Raw genomic sequence first — 24,607 nt, forward strand, 5'->3', positions numbered from 1 at the left:
GCTGAGTTGTGGGTAATGAAGGATTTGGGTTTTGCCTTCTTGTTGGTACTTGGTGCAACTTCTCCAGCCTCATATTTAATACCTTTCAGCAAATCATGATTAAACTTAGTTCCAGGTACTTAACTGTCAATCTTCCATCAATAAAATGAAAATTATTCTTTCCCACAACCCCTCTGTGTGTTATGCATGGCATACTTTAAAACCTTGAGTTAGGGAGGACAAGCTAATTTCATTAAGAGAAAACTATACAAAGTAAAATAATCTAAAAAGTTCTTTCGGATTCCTATTGCCCATCTCTTTTTACATAAATAAGAGCTGACTGACTACATCCTTGGTTATGGCCACAGAAACTTAAGAGATAAAGCCTAAATTAGTTTTGCAGAAAGTCTTAGAACTAAGCCGTGGAAGAACTGGGAGGTAACCCACTGTAAAAATTCATTTTCTAGAACTGTTAAAACATTAAAATGTGGGGGTTTTTTTTTTTCCTCTCTTCTATGTACTAAAAGTACTGATCTACTACAGGTACTCACTCGAAAAATGTGCCCACCAGAACCTCTTCCGTCTGCAATACTCAAGGCAAGACTGCCTTGGCTGCCATGCAGCTCCCTAGTGCTGCCATAGTGAAAGTTGCTTACAGCAGTAAAATTGGAATTAAAGGACCTTGACAGCATGCTCTGAATAAAGAGGGGACAGATTTAACAGAGATTAGTATAGCATGCAGAATTCACAAGACATGTTATATACCTGGACATATATACAAGTAACCCCAATACCACGCAAAAATGTCATGCAACACTAAATTTTCAGTGCCACTAAAAGAAATTGGCACTATTTACCATATATTTACGTGACAACGTACATATACACACATAAATTACATGTAAACCCAACCATTCACATGTTCAAACACCAAATAAAAAAGTGCAAACATACAGCTGTCTTTGTAAAAATGCTATTATTTCTATTCTACCCCTAACATATCTTATCAGAAGTTCGTCAGAAAACAGGAATTGATATCATACCCAGATATATCTGCATGCATATAGTTATACACAGAACACAAACTAATTTATTTCTTTTTCTTTCTCTTTTTTTTTTTTTGCTTTTTAGGACTGCACCCATGGCATATGGAGGTTCCCAGGCTAGGGGTTGAATTGGAGCTGTAGCTGCCGGCCTACACCACAGCCACAGCAATGCCAGATCCGAGCCGCATCTGCAACCTACACCACAGCCCACAGCAACGCCAGGTCCTTAACCCACTGAGTGAGGCCAGGGATCAAACCCACAACCTCATGGTTCCTAGTCTGATTCATTTCTGCTGCGCCATGACAGGAACTCCCTAATTTCTTTATAAAGACAAATTTTACCAACAACCAGTTACTTCTTGATCAAAATGGGTTTCTAAAGTCTATTTCATTTTATAGAAATTGTCTTTTAAATAAACATACATAACATAGCACAAAATATATTTGCAAAAAAAACACCTGGCTTTTGGCTGCTGCAATTTCTAATAAAAATTTTCTGCTGCATTTAGAAAAATGTCTTACATTAGAGAAAAGTCTATGTTTTAGAATATATATAAATAATAACATAAATGTATATATTTATGTATATAAAAGGTTCCTACTGCTCTACAATTACCAGGGAAAAAAACCCCAATAAAACTAGAAAATGCTTATGTAAAATTTTTTTCCCATTCATATAGATATTAAATATTATTACATTTTAGAAGTTAGTAATGGCTTTGCCACTAAAACTTGAAGAAACACTGATGGAATCATTCCACAGACTGAGTCTTTACAATTACCAATCCTGGAGCTGCCTGAAAATGTACTTCAATAAATGGACTGCTTGATTCTCACTGTTCCTGCTTGTTTATTCTCAGAGTTAACTGAGATTCTTTCACATGCATGCTTTTAGTCATGTTCCTTAACATTTAGGGTCTGATGATCAAACAAAGAGAAATCTTATTTTGGACATGGCTTATTATTAAGAAATACAGAAATGCCGTAACAAGCATTTCTACATTACTCTTAGGAAATAGACACTTTCTCCAGATTATAAAGTTGATGTTTAATAGGAAACATTAATATGACATTCCAGAATGAAAATGTAGTTATTTTGTGGAGCCTAAAGTAATGACTAAAGAAAAAACTAAATTTAATAAGGTAGGCCAGTACTTTCCCAAACCATTTCACAAAGAATAGGGATTTGGCAGAGGCAATTTCAGAGGTTTTCTAAACATCTCATTAGAAAGTAAAAATAAATTATATACATAATTACACCCACACAGAAACATTTAAACATCACACACTCATGTGATATATACAATTTTAACAGGTTAACTTCAATGACCTGATATTAATAATAAGCTTTTTAATGATGTGTTGATCTTGGAACAAAGCCTTTTCTGTCACCTTTGAACATGTGCAAGGTTTTCGTAAATATTTCACTGAGCAAGAAGGCTTAAGTTCGGAACAGGTCCGATTTTGAATCCAAGCTTGTACACAGATATCTGCAAAAACTGCACCCTGTCTCAAAACATCAACACATTGTACAAAGCTCAAATAAGTGCCAGACATATGTCCTGGGTACTGTTGTTCATTACATGCTGTTAACAGCAAGTGAACATGGAAATCATCATGTTGTGTTAAACATACTCTGGTTGAATGCTTCTTATCAGTTTTTAATATAATAAGGAATACTGGCAAATGCTGATATTAGTAATAATTTCATTTTGAAATAAAATTTTTATTCCTTTCAATCTTAGTTGATTAGTTTAATTAACTAAGTCTTAATATTTCTGAGGTGAGGTCTATTTTATATGTTGTGTCCCAGGTACAGTTTGTTGTGGGATTGGGAAGGACAGGTTACTACTATAGGGTTGAAAAACCAAGTAAGCTTCAGTAACTTATCTCTTTCAGTATTACTACTAAACTCCCAGCTGGGCAAAGTAGCAACTTTTCCTGTAAAGGTAGGGCAGGCATTGTGAAATCCCCTGGGGAAATTTTTCAAATGTCCATGATGCCATGAAAATTGTGTTTAGGGGAGGGAGGAGATGCAGAGGAGCAAATAAAGAGATCTTCCATCCCCTCCATGATTTTCAACCAATGCTTTCAAGTTTGGAGTCTACCTCATGTTGCTCTGTGTCCTCAAAAGGCTTTTCCTAGCTTTACTGAATTAATTCTCACCTCTACGTTACCAAAGGGTCCAAGTGGAAAACTAGTGTCATGCACTCTCTAAGCAATATATGGCAAGTTTCTAAACACAGAAAGCAGAGAGGAACAGGGAACAATGAGATGACTGCTACCTGCTTCCTATTTCCTCAAGCCCAGGCAGACTTTCTTCTCTGTCAGAGAAGAAAGAGTAGGGGGAACAGCCATCTAAGATGTCAACTAATAATGTAATGATAAGCAAACTCATCTCTTCCTCCAGATCTGCTGATCCTCCTCAATATCCAGTTAATGGTTTCTAACAAAGAGTTATGCAAGGAACCAATCTCAAGCTTAATCTCTTTTCCTCAATTAATGATCTTTTTTTTGGTCTTTTTTTTTTTCTAGGTCCGCACCCATGGCATATGGAGGTTCCCAGGCTAGGGGTCTAATCGGAAGTGTAGCTGCTGGCCTACGCCAGAGCCACAGCAATGCCAGATCCGAGCCGCATCTGCAATCGACACCACAGCTCACGGCAACACCGGATCCTTAACCCATTGAGCGAGGCCAGGGATCGAACCTGCAACCTCATGGTTCCTTGTCAGATTTGTTAACACTGAGCCATGATGGGAACTCCCCTCAATTAATGATTGAAGAAGCAAACTCTCATAGTATCTATTTCAGAACTGTCTCTTGAGTTTGTTCCTTTGTCTCAATTCCATGGACAGAGTCTTCATTCCATTTATTTTCTGGACCATTAGACAGCCTCATAACTCATCGACTTAACTATAGCTTCTTTCCCCTCAAATCCAGTTCCACATTATCACCAGAAGTTTATTTTGTAAAACAGCTTTCTTTTGCATAAGAATTTCCTAAATTCTTTAGACAAAGCACACAAATTCAAAGAGCCTCCATAGTATGTACAGAATTACAGCCAAAAGAAAATAGATAGATGAGAAAACAGAACTGAAAAGAGCTAACAATTAGACAGAGGCTCAATGTGAATTGATACAAGGTATTAATCACATTTTAGGAATTGATTTCAGAAAAACCTGACTTAAAGCATATTAAAAAATAACTAATTGAAGTTGTTTATGTTAATTTGCTTTAAAAAGTATCTTAAGATAACTCTTAGATAAAATCCACTGATGGAAGATAAATCTTAAAGAATGAATACACTTGGGCCACATAACTGGCACTAGTATATCAGATTTCCAGATTAATTTAAAGAATTTTTATCTTTCAAAAAAGGACTATCTACAGATCAAAGTATAAACTGAACATGAGCTTATTTTACCAACAATTTCCAAACTATACTAGAGCCACAAGCACCTGAGTTCAAACAGGTCAAAAATGCAATTCAGGAAAGTCAAGAGTAATTGCCATGCCAGAAGCCATCTGGGTCAGTGACAGTGTTAGTCATATAACATGAACTGGGAAAAAAATTTCCAGTGCGATACATTTACAATACATTTCTTGTTATTCTGTTAACTATACAGTAAATTGCTATTTTATACACATATTTATATAATCAATTATTAATAGATGAGAGCAGAAAATCAGAAAATACTAAACAGAGGTAAACATGGATATACATCTTATTTGTAGTATGTGCGACACAATCTAAAAGAGATACACGCATAAATATATAAAATAAATGTAACCCCCTTAGAAAACACTAAGGAGTAAGAGAAGCAAAAGAAGTTTATATTAGCATCTCAGCTGTTTTGAGTCTGGGTAAATCTAAACTTGGACTTCTGCTATCACTGCCAAGGAAAAACTTCTAGAATATAAGAATATATTAAATAATTCTGAGTATGATGCTTCATTTTATTTAAAAAAACAAACACTGCCAAATATTTTAAAGGAAAATTAGTAAATTCATAGAGAACGAAAAATTCATGCTTAATTACCTTTTCTAACTTTTTCGCCTCGATGTGTCGTAGTACTTGTTCTCGCCAATCATGAGGAACTTTACTTTTTCCTGGAGGATCCAATAATGAATGCTCAGAACCAACCCTTGCATTTGGTCTTTTGGAAGGACTAGTCCGTGAATAATTGAAATCACTAACTGACATAGTTCTCTCTGGTATTTCACTAACAGAGGGTCGAGCACTCTGAGGCCTTGATGCATTCTGACCATCAATGCTGTATGTACGTGCAGAGAGAGGTCTCTGTGATCCTGACATCATTGGAGGAGTTCTTCCTACTGAATGTAACTCTCTGTATGATAAATAATCTCCTTCAGGAACTTGGGCCCGCCTCATGGGGCCTGGCTCACCAAGATTTACAGAGGTTGCAGAAGACACACTACTCTGTCGCTGAATTGTAGTTCGAGTTGCGCCAGGAATGAGACGGTCATTTGGTGAGACAGCCCACATTTCCCCATGCCTTCCTGGACCAAGTCTCTGATGTAAATGGTACCCAGTACTAGCTCGAACATTGTTATGATTAGAGAAATTCATATTGGCAGAATGTTTAGCATGACTGTGATTTTCTGTACTCTCTGATCTAGGAAGGCGCTGTGGAGGAAAACTGACATGATCTATTTGGGGATTTTGTTTGGAATGCCACAAAGTGTCCTTGACTGCAGTACCGCTACTGTACTGGATATTATATTGTGGAGGACCATATATCTGAGGCGTAGATTGTGGGCCACTTGTTGTGGGACCCCTTATTATATTCAGCTCTTCAGGATTATGATTTGAATCAAACTTGAAAATTGCTTTTGTACCTGATATCAAATCAGAAGATGAAGAAGAACCAGTAAATACTTGCAATGGCTGATCATACAAAAGTGTAGCTGACTTGCTCCTGACTATATTTTTTCCATCAATAGTAGATGTTACTTTAACTGTTGCACTTGGCTGTTGGGGTCCATTATCACTATGAATGTCATAGATTTTTAGTCCTCCAGTCTCCATATTAGTTATGCTATGAGACTTCACAACAGGTCCAACTGGCCCACTTCTCTGAGGAGAGAGATCTTCAGTGCTTTTGGAAAGACTCACATCAATAGAAGAATCAGTGTCATGTGATTCAGTCCTCCTAGGAGACTGTGGGGTTTCCTCAGAATGTCCATTTACTTTATTTATGCATTCAAGATTAGGATACTCATTTCCATTTTCCAAGTGCTCAGCTTCTCCTTCAGCATTCCTGCTTAAAAAGCCTGCTCCAAGCACTATATCCTGTGTCTTTGATCTTTCCACTATCTCTGGTTGAAATGTATCATTAGTTACAAGTTTATTAAGATTCATATTGATATGGTCTAATTTGTGAGATTCATCACATGTGGCTGTTGAATCAATATCTTTTTCAATAAGAACTAATCGCTCTTCAATATTCAAATCATATTCAGGTAAGTTAAAATCTTTCTTATCGGGAACCTTGAATTTTTCTTCTGTTGAATGATTTAAAATATCTCCATTTTGTAAAAGGCTGTTAAAATTTTCATCTTCTTGTCTAAAACAAAGATAATTTTATTACAAAAAATCATAAAGCCCAGTCTTCTTAGTACTAGGGAATATTAGTAACTAATTAGTTAATGCATAGGTATGCAGAAAGAGCACTGATGGGAGTCATAGATAAAAGGCATTTATTTATTATCAAGCATGAAATTTAAAAATATTATTGTATCATTCAAATAATATAGATTTATATTAGGAGTTCCTGTCATGGCTCAGTGGAAACGAATCTGACTAGCATCCATGAGGATGCACGTTTGATCCCTGGCCTCCCTCAGTGGGTTAAGGATCTGACATTGCCAGGAGCTGTCATGTAGGTCGCATGTACGTATGTAAAACATATTGATTAAAATTCAGATAAGATTATTTTTCATCAATATCACCAATCACTTTGCCACAATATAGCTTAATAGACCTAAACAAAGAAGAAAAATGTGCTTATTATGTGATGACATAATTCTCTTCTACAGCTACATCTTTTCATGAATGTGCCAAAAAGTAAAGTGCTTGAAAGATGGGCACATACATGGACAAAAAGCCAGTAAGTTGAATTGCTGAGTAAAGAGCACAGAATATTTTTACAAATAATTCTGAAACCTCACATTATATATCAGTTAATCATATTAAGTAGGCATTGTTAGATTCAAATATATGGAAATTATACAAAGAGCTAAACTATGCTCAAATATCTACAAAACATAAAGACAGATCAAAGAAGAAACTAAATCTAATCACTTTTCTAAGTGACTACCTTGTATTTGGCAAACATCTATAAAAATGTGCCACTCCAAAATTGTAGAAGACATTTTATTTATATTTGGTGATATGAAAACATTTGTATCCTCTTGTATTCAAGTTGTTTCAACAAACATTCTTTTTTTTTTTTTTCTTTTTAGGGCCACACTTGTGGCATATGGAAGTTCCCAGCCTAGGGATCAAATTGAAGCTGCAGTTGTCAGCCTACACCACAGGCACAGGTGCTGTGACCTACACAGCAGCTTGAGGCAAAGGTGGATCCTTAATCCCCTGAGCCAGGCCAGGTATCAAATCCTCATCTTCATGGATACTAGTCAGGTTCTTAACCTGCTGAGCCACAATGGGAACCTCCTCAACAAATATTCTTTTAACACTGATCTTCCCATTAAAAAACAGAAAATATTAGAAATACAACAACAAAAAGATCTTGTTGTACCTCATTCTTAGCTTTTATTTCATTACAAAATACATGATTTAGAAAATACTAAACTCCTGCCCAACAGTATCAATAAAGCTTTACTATTCAACAAATTAATCATTATCTTAATAAAGTTATACAATTAATATGTTACCACACTAGATCTTAGCTTCAAATTCAGAGGATATAAATGATTAATCATAACTACAACTACACAATAGTCATACTTATTTTGAAATATAAAACTCATCTTCCTTTTAAAGCAATGCAAATCAATACAAGAAAAATTTGACTTAAATATGCCTAGAATTGAAGAATGATTTAACTCAAAAAATTAAATAAGAATATCCATAAAATAAACTATGGGTTCAGTAGTAAACCAAACCTTTCTATCAAGCACTCTAGCTGACTTATTAACATGAGTAATAAATTTATCTTAAAATTTACCCAAATCCAAGTTTGTAGGAAGTAAGTCTTGCTTCAGAGTTTGACTAGAAATTTAAGTCTAAGCCAAAGATAAGGCAATAATCTGAAATATTTGATTGGGCCCTTTAACATAATGGTACCCCACAAAGGGATTCTCCATTTCCAACTCGAAAAAAGATCCCTTTTAACTTGAATTATTCCAAACAAGCTATTTATGCTGTAATACCTAGAAATATTGTAAAACTGTTCTACCTTTTAATGAAGAGAATTAGAATATTTTCTTCATTATTTAAAAGACTAATTTAAGGAGTTCCCATAGTGGCTCAGTGGAAACGATTCTGACTCGTATCCCTGAGGATGCGGGTTCGATCCCTGGCCTCGCTTAGTGGGTTAAGAATCCAGCTCAGATCCCGAGTGCTGTGGCTGTGGTGTAGACACTACAGATCCCATTCAACCCCTAGCCTGGGAAGCTCCATATGCTGCGTAGGTGTGGTCCTAAAAAAAAAAAAAATCGCTTCTCGGCCTTTTGGCTAAGATCAAGTGTAAAAAAAAAAAAAAAAAGACTAATTTAAAATGGAAATGTATAAAAACTAAGTAACTAGCAGTAAAGTGGGGAAGAAACCATATACTGTCTAAACCACTTACATAATATTTGTAAAATCTTTTATGTTTTACTAATACATATTCGCCTTACCATCTTTATTTACTGTACAAATAAATTATCTTAATGTTTACAAACCTGATTTTAGAATTAATACCAATATGAGTTTGCTTCACTGGAGAGCAGAGTGAGGTATCTTGACTACTATCAGTATTAAGAGAAACTGAATCAGACATCCGAGACGGAGAAGAACAGTTGCTGTTATTCTGATTGCTATTGTGCGTAACTTCATCTGATAAAGAATCTGTATCCTTTGTATCATCTGAAACATAAAAACCTTAAGCTATTGGTAAAGTCACAAAGAATTTCCAGTGATGACGAAAGGCATTTATATTGCCCTGGTTCAATATATAAGGTAAAGAATTATATGGGTAAGAAGGTAACCAGGGGTTCACCTCTGAAAATTCAGTTCTAATGTACAAAGATTAAAGACTTTAAAAACAGTGATACATTTAGTTTGTTTTTGTGATATGTTTAGTTTTTTAAAAAACATGACTAATATTAGGAGTTCCCATCATGGCGCAGTGGTTAACGAATCCGACTGGGAACCATGAGGCTGCGGGTTCGATCCCTGGCCTTGCTCAGTGGGTTAAGGATCCAGCATTGCCGTGAGCTGTGGTGTAGGTTGCAGACGCGGTTCGGATCCCGAGTTGCTGTGGCTCTGGCGTAGGCCAGTGGCTACAGCTCCGATTAGACCCCTAGCCTGGGAACCTCCATATGCTGCGGGAGCGGCCCTAGAAAAGGCAAAAAGATTAAAAAAAAAAAAAAAAAAATATATATATATATATATATATATATATGTGACTAATATTAGAGTGACTTCAAATATGATTTAGTTTTAACTACTGATATGATGATATCACACAATGTCTTCTAAGGCCATCAATTAATTTTAGTGAATATGTTTTCCCACACATTTACAGTTTTTAAAAGTCATATTAGGAGTCCTGCTGTGGTGCAATGGGGTCGGTGGTGTCTTGGGAGGGCTGGGACACAGGTGTGATCCCTGGCCCAGCACAATGGGTTAAGGATCCAACATTGCTGCAGCTGTTGCTTAGGTCATGACTGTGACTCAGATCTGATCCCTGGCCCTGGAACTCCATGTCGTGTGCCGGACAAAAAGAAAAAAGTCATATTGATAAGAAATACAGAGTACAATTTACAGCTGTGGTAAACATATCTGGGGTAGAAATTACTTCACACATGTATGGAATTGTTTTCATCTATTCTGACAATAAAAAGGGCAGTGCAGTCAAACAAACACCAGGTGTTCCCAATGGCACAGTGGGTTAAGGATCTGGCATTGTCACTGTACTGACTTGGGTCACTGCTGTGGTACAAGTTCAATCCCTGCTCCAGGAACTTCCACATGCCATGGGCTTGGCCAACTGAGTGTCCCCCTGCCCAAAACAAAGAAAACAAACACCAAACAAATCAAGATATTTTCACAAGGTCAACTCTCTCATGTTATATAAACAAGAATACACAATATTCATATTCTATTATAGACAGGTACTATATAAAGTACCTGTTTTAAGTAATGATAAAAAGATAACAATAGCTTTACAATGCTAAAGCCTTTTTTTAACCTAACTCAATTCTAGTGAAATCATAGAAATAGTACATACAGACACAGTCATAGCAGATTATACAAATTAAGACTATTTCTGCCATTCCAAATATCTCAGTTCAAGCTTGCTGGATTGTGTTTATAGTTAAAAACAGTAGCACATGGGGCTCTGTAACTTTAAGGTGTTTTAAGATCTGCCTTTTGGATTCTGAATTTTTTTTTCTTTTTAGGGTTACACTTGCAGCTTATGGATGTTCCCAGGCTAGGCGCTGAATCAGAGCTGCAGTTGCCAGCCTATGCCACAGCTACACCACCACCAAATCAGAGGTGTATCTGAGACATACACCACAGCTTGTAGCAATGGAGGATCCTTCACCCACTGAGGGAGGCCAGGGATCAAATCTTGCATCCTCATGGATACTAGTTGGGTTCTTAACCTGATGAGCCACAATGGAAACTCCCAGATTCCGAATTTTTAAAATACTATTAAACTACATGGCATTTATATTCTTTCCTAGATATATTCCTCCTCTTCTACCAGGAAATGCTGGATAAACCTTTGTTGGAGATAATGTAGAAATGTTCAGATATTTGGTGGGAAGGAATGAGGGAAGGATAAATCGAAGGGGTAGATACTCTTTAATTTCCAAGAATCTGAGATTCTATGTTATATGAAATAATGGATGACAGGGGTGGGATAGATGAAGTAACAACAAACATCTGCTATACATCAGGTACTGTGCTAGATTTGAGTATACTGAATATCTAACACATTTTGACATTCACAAAATCCTTCATTAGCCCCATTTTAAGTCTAATTAGATATACACATGGACAAAATTAAGTAGTTCAAAGATCACAGGGCAAATAAGTGGTAGAGATGGAATCATAATCCAGGCTTATCTGCCTATAAAGCTCAGGCCTCTAAGCAAGCTGGTATCAATGAGGGAAAAGGTGTATCGAGATTTTTTTCTTTAAAAATGAGAAATAATGATCTTTTAGAAAGGCATGTTTTAAAAACTGTGTCAAGGAGTTCCCGTGATGATGCAGTGGGGTTAAGAATCTGACTGCAGTGGCTTGGGTCGCAGGTTTGATCCCTGGCCTGGTACAGTGGCTTAAAGGATCTGGAGTTGCTGCAGCTATAGCATAGGTCACAGCTGCAGCTTGGATTTAATCCTGGGAATTTCCATATGCTGCAGATGAGGCCAAAAAAAAAAAAAAGTTTCTAGAAAGTGCTTTAAATAACATGACTAATAAAATTTATTTATTTATAAATTTTATTCAGTCCATTTCTATTATTAGTGCTTTCCTTTAACATCTAACCTTTTTTGTTATTACTAAGTGCTACCACTTTGGGCTGGTTAATAGAGGTTTCAATTAATGGTGGTCTCATCTCTGCCATTTTCATCTCTTCATCAGAAGAAAGCTCTTCAGATTCCTAATTTAAAGAAAAAAGAGAAAAAATTTACAAAAATAAATTTTAGTTTCTTTAAATGGATAAATATTAAGTCATAAGAACTTTGAAAAGAATACTTAGAATAGGTATAAAACCTTTTTATGGTAATAGTGACTAAAACTAGTATATGACTTAAAATTTTCAAGACATGACAGTAAGGAATTCCCAATGTGACTTGACGGAAACAAATCTGACCAGTATCTATGAGCACACAGGTTCGATACCTGGCCTTGTTCAGTGGATTAAGGATTCAGTATTGCCAGGAGCTATGGTGTAGGCCAGCAGCTACAGTTCCAATGTGACCCCTAGCCTGGGAACTTCCATATGCCACGGGTACAGCCCTTAAAAGACACCAAAATAAATAAATAAATAAATAAAATATGGACATTATTACAGTACTCCAAATGTCTAAGGTGTAGTTTTCTGTGTAGTCCTTAATTCAACTGGTATTAATGATTCATATGCACCTAGTACTATGGCAAATGCCAGAGAAACAAAAATGAATAAAACACAATCCCTGCCATTGAAAAACTGAGTTTATTGAAGGTGCTCTAATAAAAAGTCTATTCCTAACCCTCAAATTTATTTCCTCAAGTATCAATGGGCTCCAAGGAATCAGGACTGAGATATTCTTCTACCAAATGAATTAATGGCAATTTCTGCCCAGTTTGAAGACAGAATTTTTTTATTATTCTCCATAATTTTTTTTCTTCTGGTATTTGGCAGTTGTCCCAGGTTATCTATCATTGAGTGCTACTAGGAAAAAGAAAAAAAAAAAAAAAAAGACCCTGTAGTCAACAAATACTGATAAAATTTTTTTTAACATCGTTTATACTGTATATAAAATCAGATCTCTGCAGGTTAAATTATTCCCAGTTAATATGATGAAAATAAATAAAAGGTCTTAAAAAGGTGTTCTATTAAAAGTACTTTTAGGTGCTTCAAGAGTGGCAAAACAGAGATAAGGACTGGAGTCAGAAAACTATTTCAGTAAAAAGTCAGACAGTAAATATTTTACACTTTGCAAGCCACATGGTCTCTATTTCAACCAACCAATTCTGCTGCTGTGGCACAAAATTAGCCACAGACAATACGTAAATAAATTACCATGGCTGTCTGCCAGTAAAACAGAATTTCATCCAACTTTTCATATTTCATGAAACATGCTTTTTATTTTGACTTTTATTTAACCATTCAATAACGTAAAAGCTGTTTTTGGCTTGCAAGCCATACAAAAACAGGCAGTGGCCCAGATTTGGGTCATAGTCTATAGTTTGTCAACCCTGTTCAAGACCTACTATAACCATAAGAGACTGCTAAGTAGTAGACTAGGGAGAGAACATAAACTGGGTTTAGGCTTGAAAAGTGAGTAAAAAGGGAAAGGACATTCTGAGGAGAGCAAAGCGTGAGAATAAGAAAAGGTATGGCAAGTCGGCTCCATGCAGCTGAAACTCAAGATAAGTGTAGCAGGAGAGACAGAAAAGGTAGACTGGACTGCATAGTAAAAGGTTAAGCTCTGAGTATGAACTCAATTAAGTAAATGTTGGTCATTAGTGAAAATTGCCAAGCCAGGAACTCACAGGATCAGATTATCTTTTAAGACTATAACTCTGCTATTAAAGACGTATGGAAAGAGAAAGAGACTGGCAGAAAGGAACCTAGCTACGGCAATAGTCCTGAAGAAAAAAAGACTATGTCTTTCCTTAGGCACTGGGAGAGAGGGAAAGAAAGAAAGAATTTGACGGAAATTGTGCAATTAGTAAGACTTAGCTGACAGAATGAATGCAAAGAATGAGACAACAGGACAAGGAAGGGAAAGTGGTCTGTCTTAATCTTTGATATCTGCAGCATTTAAACTGCTGACCAGATCTTCTCCTTCATGAAATTATATACCCAATAGAATACTGGGCTTCTGGGAACAGTAGTCTCCTAAATCACCTCCCACTTTTCTGTTTCCTTTGCTCATGTTAAATAATTTTCTTCCAGTTATAGCTCATGTTCTTTCCTTTCTTAATCCTGGATATTGCATTTTCTCCAATGATTATGTTTAATGTAGGCAATTCTTCAATTTATAATCTAGCTTTGATTTATCTTCTGGATCCAAATTTCCAACTACTTATTGAATATGTCTACCTGATGGTCTGGTCAACTGTTCAAATTCCACATATCTAAAAACAAACTTGTCCTTCTAAACCTATCTGTTCTCTTAACACCCCCATTTCTGTTAATGGCTTCATCATCATCCTATTCAGGCATGGTTATGTAACTGTTCCCTCTTCTTCATTCCTTAAAGTCCGGGAAATTCACACCTAACATCTTTAGTATTCTTGCAACTAACCTTCTAGTCCACATTTTCTTCTATTATATTATTCAAAGTCCTCAAACTTGGAGAATTCAGTTGCTGCTGCCAGATACCTCTATAAATACATAGCTCTATCACAAGCAATGCTCTGCTAAAGAGTCTTCATTGGTTCCCTGAAGACTATAGTATAGAACATTAATTCCAAACTTCTTAGCACAACTTTTAAGGGCTTCAGAATCAGAATCTAATTGACTCTGGTACTTTATTTCACATGCCATAATCCATGACATATTCAGTCAGATGGAATATGCTCATTTCCACATTTTCTTTTTCTTTTCTTTTTCTTTTTATGGCCATACCAGTGGTATATGGAAGTTCCTGGGCTAGGGTCGAATTGGAGCTGCAGCTACCAGCCTACGCCATGGCCACAGCCACACCAGATCCAAGTCGCATCTGCATTCAATGCTGCAGATCCATAACCCACTGAACGAGGTCAGGGATCTAAATTGCATCCTCATGAACACTATGTCAGGTTCTTAACCCACTGAGCAACAATGGGAAATTCTCTGCATCTTCTAAATGTGACTCTTTGCCTCTCATTATTCCTTGCACACTTCATTCAGTCTGCCTATTTTTGCTAACTGTAGTATTTCAAAATACAGGTTAAACATCTTCTTCATCTTTAAGTATCCTTGGTTCTCTGTAGCCAGAAAATATCTCTTTTCTAAATTTCTGTAGCACTTAATACCTCCAACAGTGTATGCGGGGAATGTAAAACAGTACAATCACTTTTGGAAAACTGTGTGGCAGTTTCTCAAACAGTTAAACACAGAGTTATCATAGGATCCAGCAATTCTACTTTGAGGTATACACCCAAAGGAAAATATATATCTGCACAAAAACTTGCACACAAATATTTAAAGCAGCCTGGAGTTCCCGTCGTGGCGCAGTGGTTAACGAATCCGACTAGGAACCATGAGGTTGCGGGTTCGGTCCCTGCCGTTGCTCAGTGGGTTAACGATCCGGCATTGCCGTGAGCTGTGGTGTAGGTTGCAGACGCGGCTCGGATCCCACGCTGCTGTGGCTCTGGCGTAGGCTGGCAGCTACAGCTCCAATTCGACCCCTAGCCTGGGAACCTCCATATGCCACAGGAGCGGCCCAAGAAATAGCAAAAAGACAAAAAAAATAAAAAAAAAAAAAATAATAAGCAGCCTTATTCATTATAGTCAAAATGTGGAAATAACCCAGAAATTTTAAAAAGGATGAAGTTTTGATAAATGCTACAATATGGATAATCTCAATGACATCATGACAACCGAAAGAAACATTACAAAGATCTGTGATGTACCATTACATTTATATGAAATGCCATTTAAAATAGCCAAGTTTAGATAGGCAGGTAAAGTAGATTACTAGCTGCCTAGGACCTGGGGGGATAGAGAAGTTGTAGAGAGACAACTAAGTATGGGCTTTCTTGCTAGGGTAATGAGAATGTTCTAAAAGTGACTGTAGTGAGGGCTGAACAACTTTTAGTATACTAAAAGCCACTGAACTGTACCATTTAAATGGGTGAAATGTACAGTATATAAGGTACACGTCAATAAAATTATCTTAAAAAAAATCAGTTTTTATTGATCCATTGGAAGAATCCTTTTAAAAAAAAAGACATATTTAAGAAAAAAATACAATCAATGATACATGCTTCAATAAGTCAAATAACTAAAGTATACTTAAGGCAAACTTTTCATTTTTAAGTTACAGAAATAAAAGCAACTGCTATTATGTTTTTTTACGGAATTAGAACAGAACTGCCATAATCTAATTTATACAGTAAAATTTTTATACTCATTGTATGTACTCCAGTGTTTAAACTTAAAGCAATAAATGAGTGGAAGTTCCCTTGTGATGCAACGTGTTAAGGATTCAGTGTTGTTGCAACTGTGTTGCAGGTTCAATCCCTGGCCTGGGAACTTCCACATGCCATGGGTGTGGCAAAAAAGAAAAAAAAAAAAAAAAGAAAAAGTGTGGTAAATGAATGGTATAGCAAATACTACAAAATTTCTCAATGGTAAATGTATTAGCATATTTTCTTCTATCAGTATTAGGATTCTCCTATCTTTAGTTAGCAACAATGAATTATTAAATTCTTAACAGTTATCATTACTCCAGAATAATCATAAACCCATACCTCAAAAACATCATCATGATTAACAATATGCTTCAAGTTCTCAGAGGCCTTCATATTTGCAGTTACTGGTAGACTCCCAGGACTGACCTCAGCTTCAGGTTCACTGGTCTTCTGTATAGAGTTTCCTATCATATACTTTTCTCTTTCATCAGCTTTGCTTTTTACTGGAGTAGCACTTTCTGATGTCTACATAAAAGATTTTAAAAAAAGATAAAGAATTTATATTCCTTAAGCTTTATATCTATTGTATTAAAGTTCAGATGAACATTTGGGAGTACAAATTTGTGTATAAAATAATTATAAGCTAGGAGTTTGGAATTAATATATACACACTATTATATATACAACAGATAGCTAACAAGGAGACCTACTGTATAGCACAGGGAAATCCACTCAATATTCTGTAATAACTTGAAAAAGAATGAATTTACAGATCTGTATAACTGATTCACTTTGCTGTATACCTGAGAGTGACCCAAAACTGTAAGTCAACTATACTCCAATAAAAATTTTTAAGAAGGTCATTATATCCATAATCCTTTAAAAATTTTAAAGAACTTGAAACAGGTTTTGGTCAATGCTTTTGAATTGAGTTTTCTAACCTTCACACCCACTTCATTATTTACAACTTGCTGATCTTCATGTGGTTTCAAATCTTTCCCTGAGTCTTCATTAGTCTCTTCATCTTTTAATCTATGTACAATGGTTTGAACAGTTTTGACCATATTCTTAAGCTCATCTGGGTATGGTGTTGGATATCTCTTTAAATTTCCTTCCTAGAGAAATAAAATAAGTACAATTTAAGATACAGATAAATATATATAATGTCAATCTCGAAATTTTATCTATAATCCATCTTAATTACAATGCATATCTAGCTCATACAGATAAACTGTGAAGACAGACAATAGGCCTTGGAAAGCATTTTAGACTCAATAAAAGCATGGTTTGACACTAGTCAAAAGCTTCACAGTTATAGATTCCAATGTTTTGAAAGCTTTTTAAAGCAGAATTAAATATATTCCATTTGTAGATACATGGTGTGGATAGTGCCAACACCATCACTTGGCTTTTAAGCAGATATATGTTTTCCAGCAAGATACTTATTATGCAAACACATATAAAATTCCTACATAGCTATGTCTTATGTGCTAGGAACCACTTCTAAGGTCAGCCTGTCATTTTCTGTGATTCAGCTAGTTATATGGGGGAAAATAATTACATCCATAAGTAACTGGGAAATGTTTATTTGCTACTCCTATCATTGCAACAACACCTCATACAGAAACAAAATATTCATATCTAAGAATTCTTTATCCCTATAATATATATAAAGAAATAATTAAGGAAAGAGAAGGGTAAAGTTATTTGCATTCCTCTTATATTTAGGTACAATATGAAATTGGGCTTTTAATCACATTAATTTTATATTGTTCTTACATGTATTGGATCAACAAAATTTCAAATGGCTTGAGAGCAGGGAATGAAACCAATACCTCTTGTATCTTCCAAAATAGTACAGATTAGTTATATAGTATCCACTAAGTATCAGCATACCTGTTTAAAATTTGAAAGAAAAAAGAAAAACTCACTCTGGGAGGTGCCTCCCTTTCATCTTTGTCTTCATCACATTCAAATGCCACTTGAGCCCGCTGCTTTCTCTGTTCCTCCCACAATGAAGGATTAAAACTTTCATTATCTGATATAAACATAACTAGAGAAAAATAAAAAACTCCTATGTATTTTACTGTAATGAAAAACTATTACTTGCTCATAATTTTCTTTATGAGATCTGTTCATTACGATAAATCAAGACTACTCAATGTCAGCAGCTATAAATTCTACGTTAACAATTGGTGTTTCTAACATTTCTTCACAATATCAATCACACATCTTTTCTTCCTTAAAGATGATTTGTCTTGTTTTGTTACCAGAAGGATTCCTGAAGAGAATGAAACACATAAGACACTATTGATAGTGTAACGTGGTAATATGTTATCTCATCCAAGTTTTGGATGTTTCTAATTCCAATATTGTTCACTATGCAGCGGGGGGCAGTTAAGACAGAAAGAAGGAAATTACCCTAATGGCATGTAATTATATCTTTACATTAAATGCTATATAAAATAAAGTTTTACAATGTAAATAAAGTGATTACAAGATAGTCTCTATATCAACACAGGAAAATTGAGAATTTAACAAACTCAATACATACATCTTGCTATCTGATATAATACTGAAGATTTAACAACTGTGACAGTTTTTTTGCTTCTTATTAAGCAATTAAAAACTAGGGCTTGGAGTTCCCCCATGGCTTAGCAGGTTAAGGATCTGCCATTGTCACTACTGTGGCTCTGGTTAAAGCTGTGGCAAAGGTTCGATCTATGGCCAGGGAACTTCCGCATGCCATGGATGTCGCCAAAAAAAAACCTGAAATAAACAAAAAAACCCCTAAGGCTTAAAAAAGTTAATCTGTTTGACTTTTATACATCACCTTATAGAAGTCTGCGCAGTACAAAATAAAAGCACAAATTAATTTCTACATATTAAAAGAAAACAACAATACCTACTCAAAAGAGACTAAAAGCACATAAAATTGGCTATTAGAAAAAGTGAAATTCTTGGAATACCCAAATATGGTCAGTTTGACTTTATGCAAAAGTAGTTTTATTATCATTTATTTTCAGTCCTTATTTTAGGCTTCTTACCCTTTTATTTTTCTGGCTACACCCTTTGCATGTGGATGTTTCTGGGCCAGGGACTGAACCTGCACCACAGCTGCAACCCAAGCCACTGCAGTGACAACACCTGATCCCCAACCTGCTGTGCCACAAGTAACTCCATCTTCTTACCCTTCTTTAATCTCATATCCAAACTAAGAATGCCATGAAATCAAATACTAACAATAGGAATGAAGCTCCAGGATTCAGCTTTTTCTGTTGTCATTACTTGGCTCAACAAGTTTTTCTTTTGGGAGCTCCTGTCATGGCTCAGTGGTTAATGAATCCGACTAGAGACCATGAGGTTGCGGGTTCAATCCTGGGCCTCACTCAGCGGGTTAAGGATCAAGCATTACTGTGAGCTGTTGTGTAGGTTGCACATGCAGCTGGGATCCTGCGTTGCCGTGGCTCTGGCGTAGGCTGGCAGCAACAGCTCCGATTAGACCCCTAGCCTGGGAACCTCCACATGCCACGGGTGTGGCCCTAGAAAAGACAAAAAAAAAAAAGAATTTTTTCTTTTGGCAGAGGTTTCATGTCTGTCTACTTGCATCTCTCACAAGCGTCCTATCTTAATAAATCTATTTCTTGCCTTTCAAAAAAATTTTTTCTTTTATTGTTTTGTGAAGTTGCTTAATATTAAATGAATTAGTGTTTTTGTTTGTGCAACATGGTTCAAATTTCTAGGAAACTCTACTGACATACTTTTTGTGGTATATTTGGAAAGGCAAGTAGAGCCAAGCAGTTTCCAACAAAGTCTATTTCCAGGATTGAGAAGATTTCCCCTCCCATTTTAGGCTTATTTTGTTACCAGAGGGATTCTGGCAGAAGATCTAACAATTAAAGCATTATAGATTTGTGATTTTGCGTCGGTCCCAACAAAAAGTACCATGGTAATTTAAAGCTATTTCATTCAAGGTTTGGCATTCATAAATGATCTTCCTAATTCCAATATTGTTCATAATGTACTGGAGGCAGGGGTGGGGGTTAAGACTCTGAATCACCAGCCTAGCCCAGAGATCTCTAAGAGTTTTAGATTACGTCAAAGCAATTTTACACCAGAATTTTTTCAGAACCCTAACATAAGTAACTTTTACAATGCCTCTGACTCCTGTTAACTCTTGGTCACCTACACTTTCTACCCTTTGGTGTAAATCTTACATCTTTTAAGATTCAGAGCATCAAGTAGTAATATATATATATATATATATATATATAACCATTTTATAAATATATATATAAATAGCATTTAGATGCCACTAGATCTGATCACACTGGATATTTGAAGACTGCAGTATTTGCCTAGAGTATTTCCCTCCACCTAAGACCTGCCAATATCCCAAAAGATAACAATGTATGACGACCCCACTTCAATTTCATAGTTCCTTAATGCCTTCAATTTCAATGTCAATCTGCACTTTACCCATGATACACAAGCACAGTACTAATACTCAAGACCTTAGCTTCTGTAATACTTTTCCACTTCCCTGACACTATGTTTGTCCTTCTATAATGCTTTAATTGTTCTCTTCTGTATTTTTGCCGATAAGCATCGAGTTTCTTAACCTCATTCTTTTTTCTCCTCATAAAACCACTCTAGGTTTTATTTCCTCCTCCATTCACCTTACATTTCATGATGTACAGTCTTCTCTCCCCCTCCAAATCACTATCACTCCCTGAAACATCCATGCCCCAACCTTTAGAGGCAATTTTCCCTTTGACCCCACTGAGAAAATAAATGCAGTGAAAACCCTCAGACTGATACTGTTTCCCCAACACCTTGCTTTCCTCATTATAAATTAACTGTTATAAATCTCCCTCTTTATCTTTAAAACTGATTCCTCTAACTAGGCCCAAGATAATCACACCTTCTCTTTCAAATTTAACCATCCTTATCCCTCTTTTATATCATGAGCTTTTTGAAAGCAAAGATTAGAAGACCTTGAATACTTAGATCTAACACAATGCCTGGCACATTGGTAGTAATAAAAAAGGAATTAATTAAATATAAACTAAGTGTCTACTCTCAAAGTGTTTAAAAAAAATTCCAGCTCAAGGACATTGTATTTTCTGACTCATCTATTCCATAGAGGCATTGTGATAAAGGAAAAAACTTTTCTTGCAGTTGAAAGGAAATTTACCTGCCTGACCATTCCAAATGTAGTTTCTGAAGAGTCAGTATTGTAAGTATAATGGTAATAGCGCTCTCCTTTTAACACCCATAGTGAAATATTTTAAAAAACATGAACTCTTAAGACTCAGAATATTAAAAACTTATATCCAACTTTTCTATTCACGTCTCTTCCACTTTAAAATGAATCTACAAAAGCAAAAATTAAAAGTGGCTGGATTTTATTTTGCTACTTCCACTTTTCATTCCAGAAATAATTTCTTGACTAAACTATGATCTAAAAGAGAAACAGGAAAGGAATAAATTGAAACGATAGGAAAAAAAAAAACCCAGTCAAATGAATGTAATGCATGAAAACAGAAAACAGTAAGAAGATCAAAGCAGGAGTTCCCGTCACGGCGCAGTGGTTAACGAATCCGACTAAGAATCATGAGGTTGCAGGTTCGGTCCCTGCCCTTGCTCAGTGGGTTAAGGATCCGGCGTTGCTGTGAGCTGTGGTGTAGGTTGCAGATGCGGCTCGGATCCCGCGTTGCTGTGGCTCTGGTGTAGGCCAGTGGCTACAGCTCTGATTCGACCCCTAGTCTGGGAACCTCCATATGCCGTGGGAGCGGCCCAAGAAATGGCAAAAAGACAAAAAAAAAAAAAAGAAGAAGAAGAAGATCAAAGCATGAGTATACCAATGATTAGAACTGTTTAGTGTAGGGGTCAGCAAACTTTTTCTGTAAATGGTCAGATAATAAATAATAGGTTAAGCTTTGGGAGCCAAGAGAGGAAACTGAGGGTATTATATAGATACTTCTACAACGTGAGAAGTCAAAACTCCACAAGATTTTTGACAAATGTAAAATATACTAATAGAGTACCATTTTTTGCAATACAGTTGTACTAAGGACGAGATTGAAATTCTCACTATGGGAATAACATTTCAACATCAGTGTTTACTATCATCAAATTGATGTAAATATTCATCTGTAAAAATTATTCTTTGCTTGTGGACTATACAAAAACAGGCAATAGGCCAGATTTAGTCCATGGGCCACAATCTGTCAACTACTTTTATTGGTACAAAAGGTATAATGACAGAAAATATTTATCTGATTGTCCCCTGGAAGCGCCTTCAACAACATCAAAATTGTACATTTAATAATAACTCAAAACTGTACATTTAATAATAATTACAGAAAATAATTTATTTAAATTAATTTAATAATAATTGTACATTTAATAATTGAGTTGATTTCTTCACTGATTGAATCATGTTTGGTTATTTCAGTGTAAGTGAAAAACCAAACATTCTGAAGTCTCTACATGACAGTAACAAAAGTAAACAAAGCACTAATAACAAATTAATATAATAAATCAGAGATTAAACTAGCCCTTTGGAGACTCTAGATCACAAGGGAAAAAATAATTTTGTTTGTATGGCACCTGTATTTAATTTCTAGTATTTTCAACTTCATCATTATTATTATTATTATTTTGCCTCACTTGTGGCATGTGGAAGTTTCCAGACCAGGGATCAAACCCAGGCCACAGCAATAATGCCAGATCCCTAACCTATTAAGCCACCAGGAAACGCCTATTTTTCAGCTTTTATTCTTCTTCTGAAAAAATAAAAGCAGCAAAATAAAGAGTAAGAATTAATTTTCCAAGTTTGCTTCTTTATCTTTTAAGACAGGGGACAGAAAACTATTAAATCTGATTCACTCCCTATTTTGCGTCTTATTTACAGGATGTCCACTGCTACAATTTCCTATTATCCAGAAATCACCTTCAGACACGAAGAAAAGCAGAAAATTGAGATACAAGTCCCAGTGATTACGGCAAACAAAACATCTACTGATGAATTCAAACATTCACTCTAATTCCTCACAATGTGTGAACAGGGGCCTAAGCCAGAGTTGGTATATCTATTTTGAACTTAATTTCTTTTTTTTTGGGGGGGGGGTCTCTTTTAGGGCTGTACCCACGGCATATGCAAGTTCCCAGGCTAGGGGTCAAATTGGAGCTGCAGCTGCTGGCCTACACCACAGCCGCAGCAATGCTGCATCCTTAACCCACTGAGCGAGTCCAGAGATTGAACTTGCATCCTCATGGATACTAATCAGGTTTGTTATCACTGAGCCACAATGGGAACTCCTCAAACCTAATTTCTAATTCACCTATAGAATACTAGCATAAAACACTATGCTAATCACCTAAAATTAAGTATACTATATATTTTGTTAAGGACATATATTTCTTTTCTTTCTTTCTTTTTTCTTTTGGTCTTTTTGCCTTTTCTAGGGCTGCACCTGCACCATATGGAGGTTCCCAGGCTAGGGGGTCTAATTAGAGCTGTAGCCACCGGCCTACGCCAGAGCCACAGCAACACGGGATCTGAGCCTCATCTGCAACCTACACCACAGCTCATGGCAACACAGGAAAGGACATATATTTTTAAATAACATTGCTAAGTATGGAGATTGGGGATGGATTTAAATACATAGAAGAGAAAACCTACTCTCCAAGACTTAATTACAAAAACTGTCCAAAGAATGAAGCTATTTACATTGTACATCTCACAAGTCTTAACTTCTAATTAAATTCAAAAGCTAAACTGTTTTGCTTCACCCAAATAAATCTCATCAAACATACCCATGAAATAATAACTTATCAAAGCAAGTCTTAGTCCTTCTTGCAAAGAGAAATAATGCACATAGAGAAATAATGAGTTTCTAATTATTTATCACTAGTTATGGAACAAAAATTAAGTGACTTCAGTCTTTAATCCATTTCAGTGTTTCAAAGCTATGTGCTAAAGCTTCCAAAACAATGTAAGAATAATAGCAGGCAATGCGATTGTGTAATGGTGCTAAGCACTTCATTTCTAGTGTTTCTCATGTTTACAAAAACCCTGAAAAAGATAACCACTACCATTATTTCAAGATAAGGAAACTGAAACTCAAGAATGTAACTTGCATATGGTATATTTTATAAATTAAGACTAATGATTAATTTAAGGTTTTTCAGTGCTTTTACATGCTAAGAGTTAATTTATAAATAACTTAAAGCCATAAAGACATCCACTGGTTTCAGAAAAATAAACACATAAAAATTGTATCTTAAGTGTAACACATACATTACATGTAGACACACACATAGTACAACACATATTAGAAACCATGTGCTCCATAGTCTAAAATTTGTCCAAAAAAATTGTGGCCAATAGTAAAGGGTACCTTCCCCTTTCTCAGCAAAATGTAACAAAGAACTCAGAAATAACACTTTTAGTCAGAAATTTAGCAATAATCTTTATCCTGTGTACAGATCCAAGGGTAGTATTAAGTCTACAACAGCAGAAGTGAACAAAGTATTTCTTGGTTT

The 24,607-nt window shown here is 35.7% G+C and overlaps 1 protein-coding gene across 9 annotated transcripts in view; it reads right to left on the reverse strand.

The window, feature by feature from the left end:
* The window catches only part of ERBIN (erbb2 interacting protein), a 117,459-nt gene that overhangs the window by 10,566 nt on the left and 82,286 nt on the right, over positions 1-24,607 (reverse strand). For 6 of the 9 annotated variants that reach the window (XM_047798759.1, XM_047798586.1, XM_047798502.1 and 3 more), the window contains exons 16-21: positions 17,986-18,107; positions 16,996-17,169; positions 16,394-16,579; positions 11,771-11,885; positions 8,956-9,139; positions 5,066-6,614 (exon numbers count right to left, since the gene is read on the reverse strand). In XM_047798759.1, the coding sequence (XP_047654715.1) occupies positions 5,066-6,614; positions 8,956-9,139; positions 11,771-11,885; positions 16,394-16,579; positions 16,996-17,169; positions 17,986-18,107 (2,330 nt within the window). Of the gene's footprint in view, positions 1-530; positions 675-5,065; positions 6,615-8,955; positions 9,140-11,770; positions 11,886-16,393; positions 16,580-16,995; positions 17,170-17,985; positions 18,108-24,607 lie in introns of all 9 variants that reach the window. The other 3 variants (XM_047798332.1, XM_047798152.1, XM_047798116.1) reach the window with 1 other exon arrangement.

This window comes from Phacochoerus africanus, chromosome 1, assembly GCF_016906955.1.
Source record: "Phacochoerus africanus isolate WHEZ1 chromosome 1, ROS_Pafr_v1, whole genome shotgun sequence".
Taxonomy (NCBI): domain Eukaryota; kingdom Metazoa; phylum Chordata; class Mammalia; order Artiodactyla; family Suidae; genus Phacochoerus; species Phacochoerus africanus.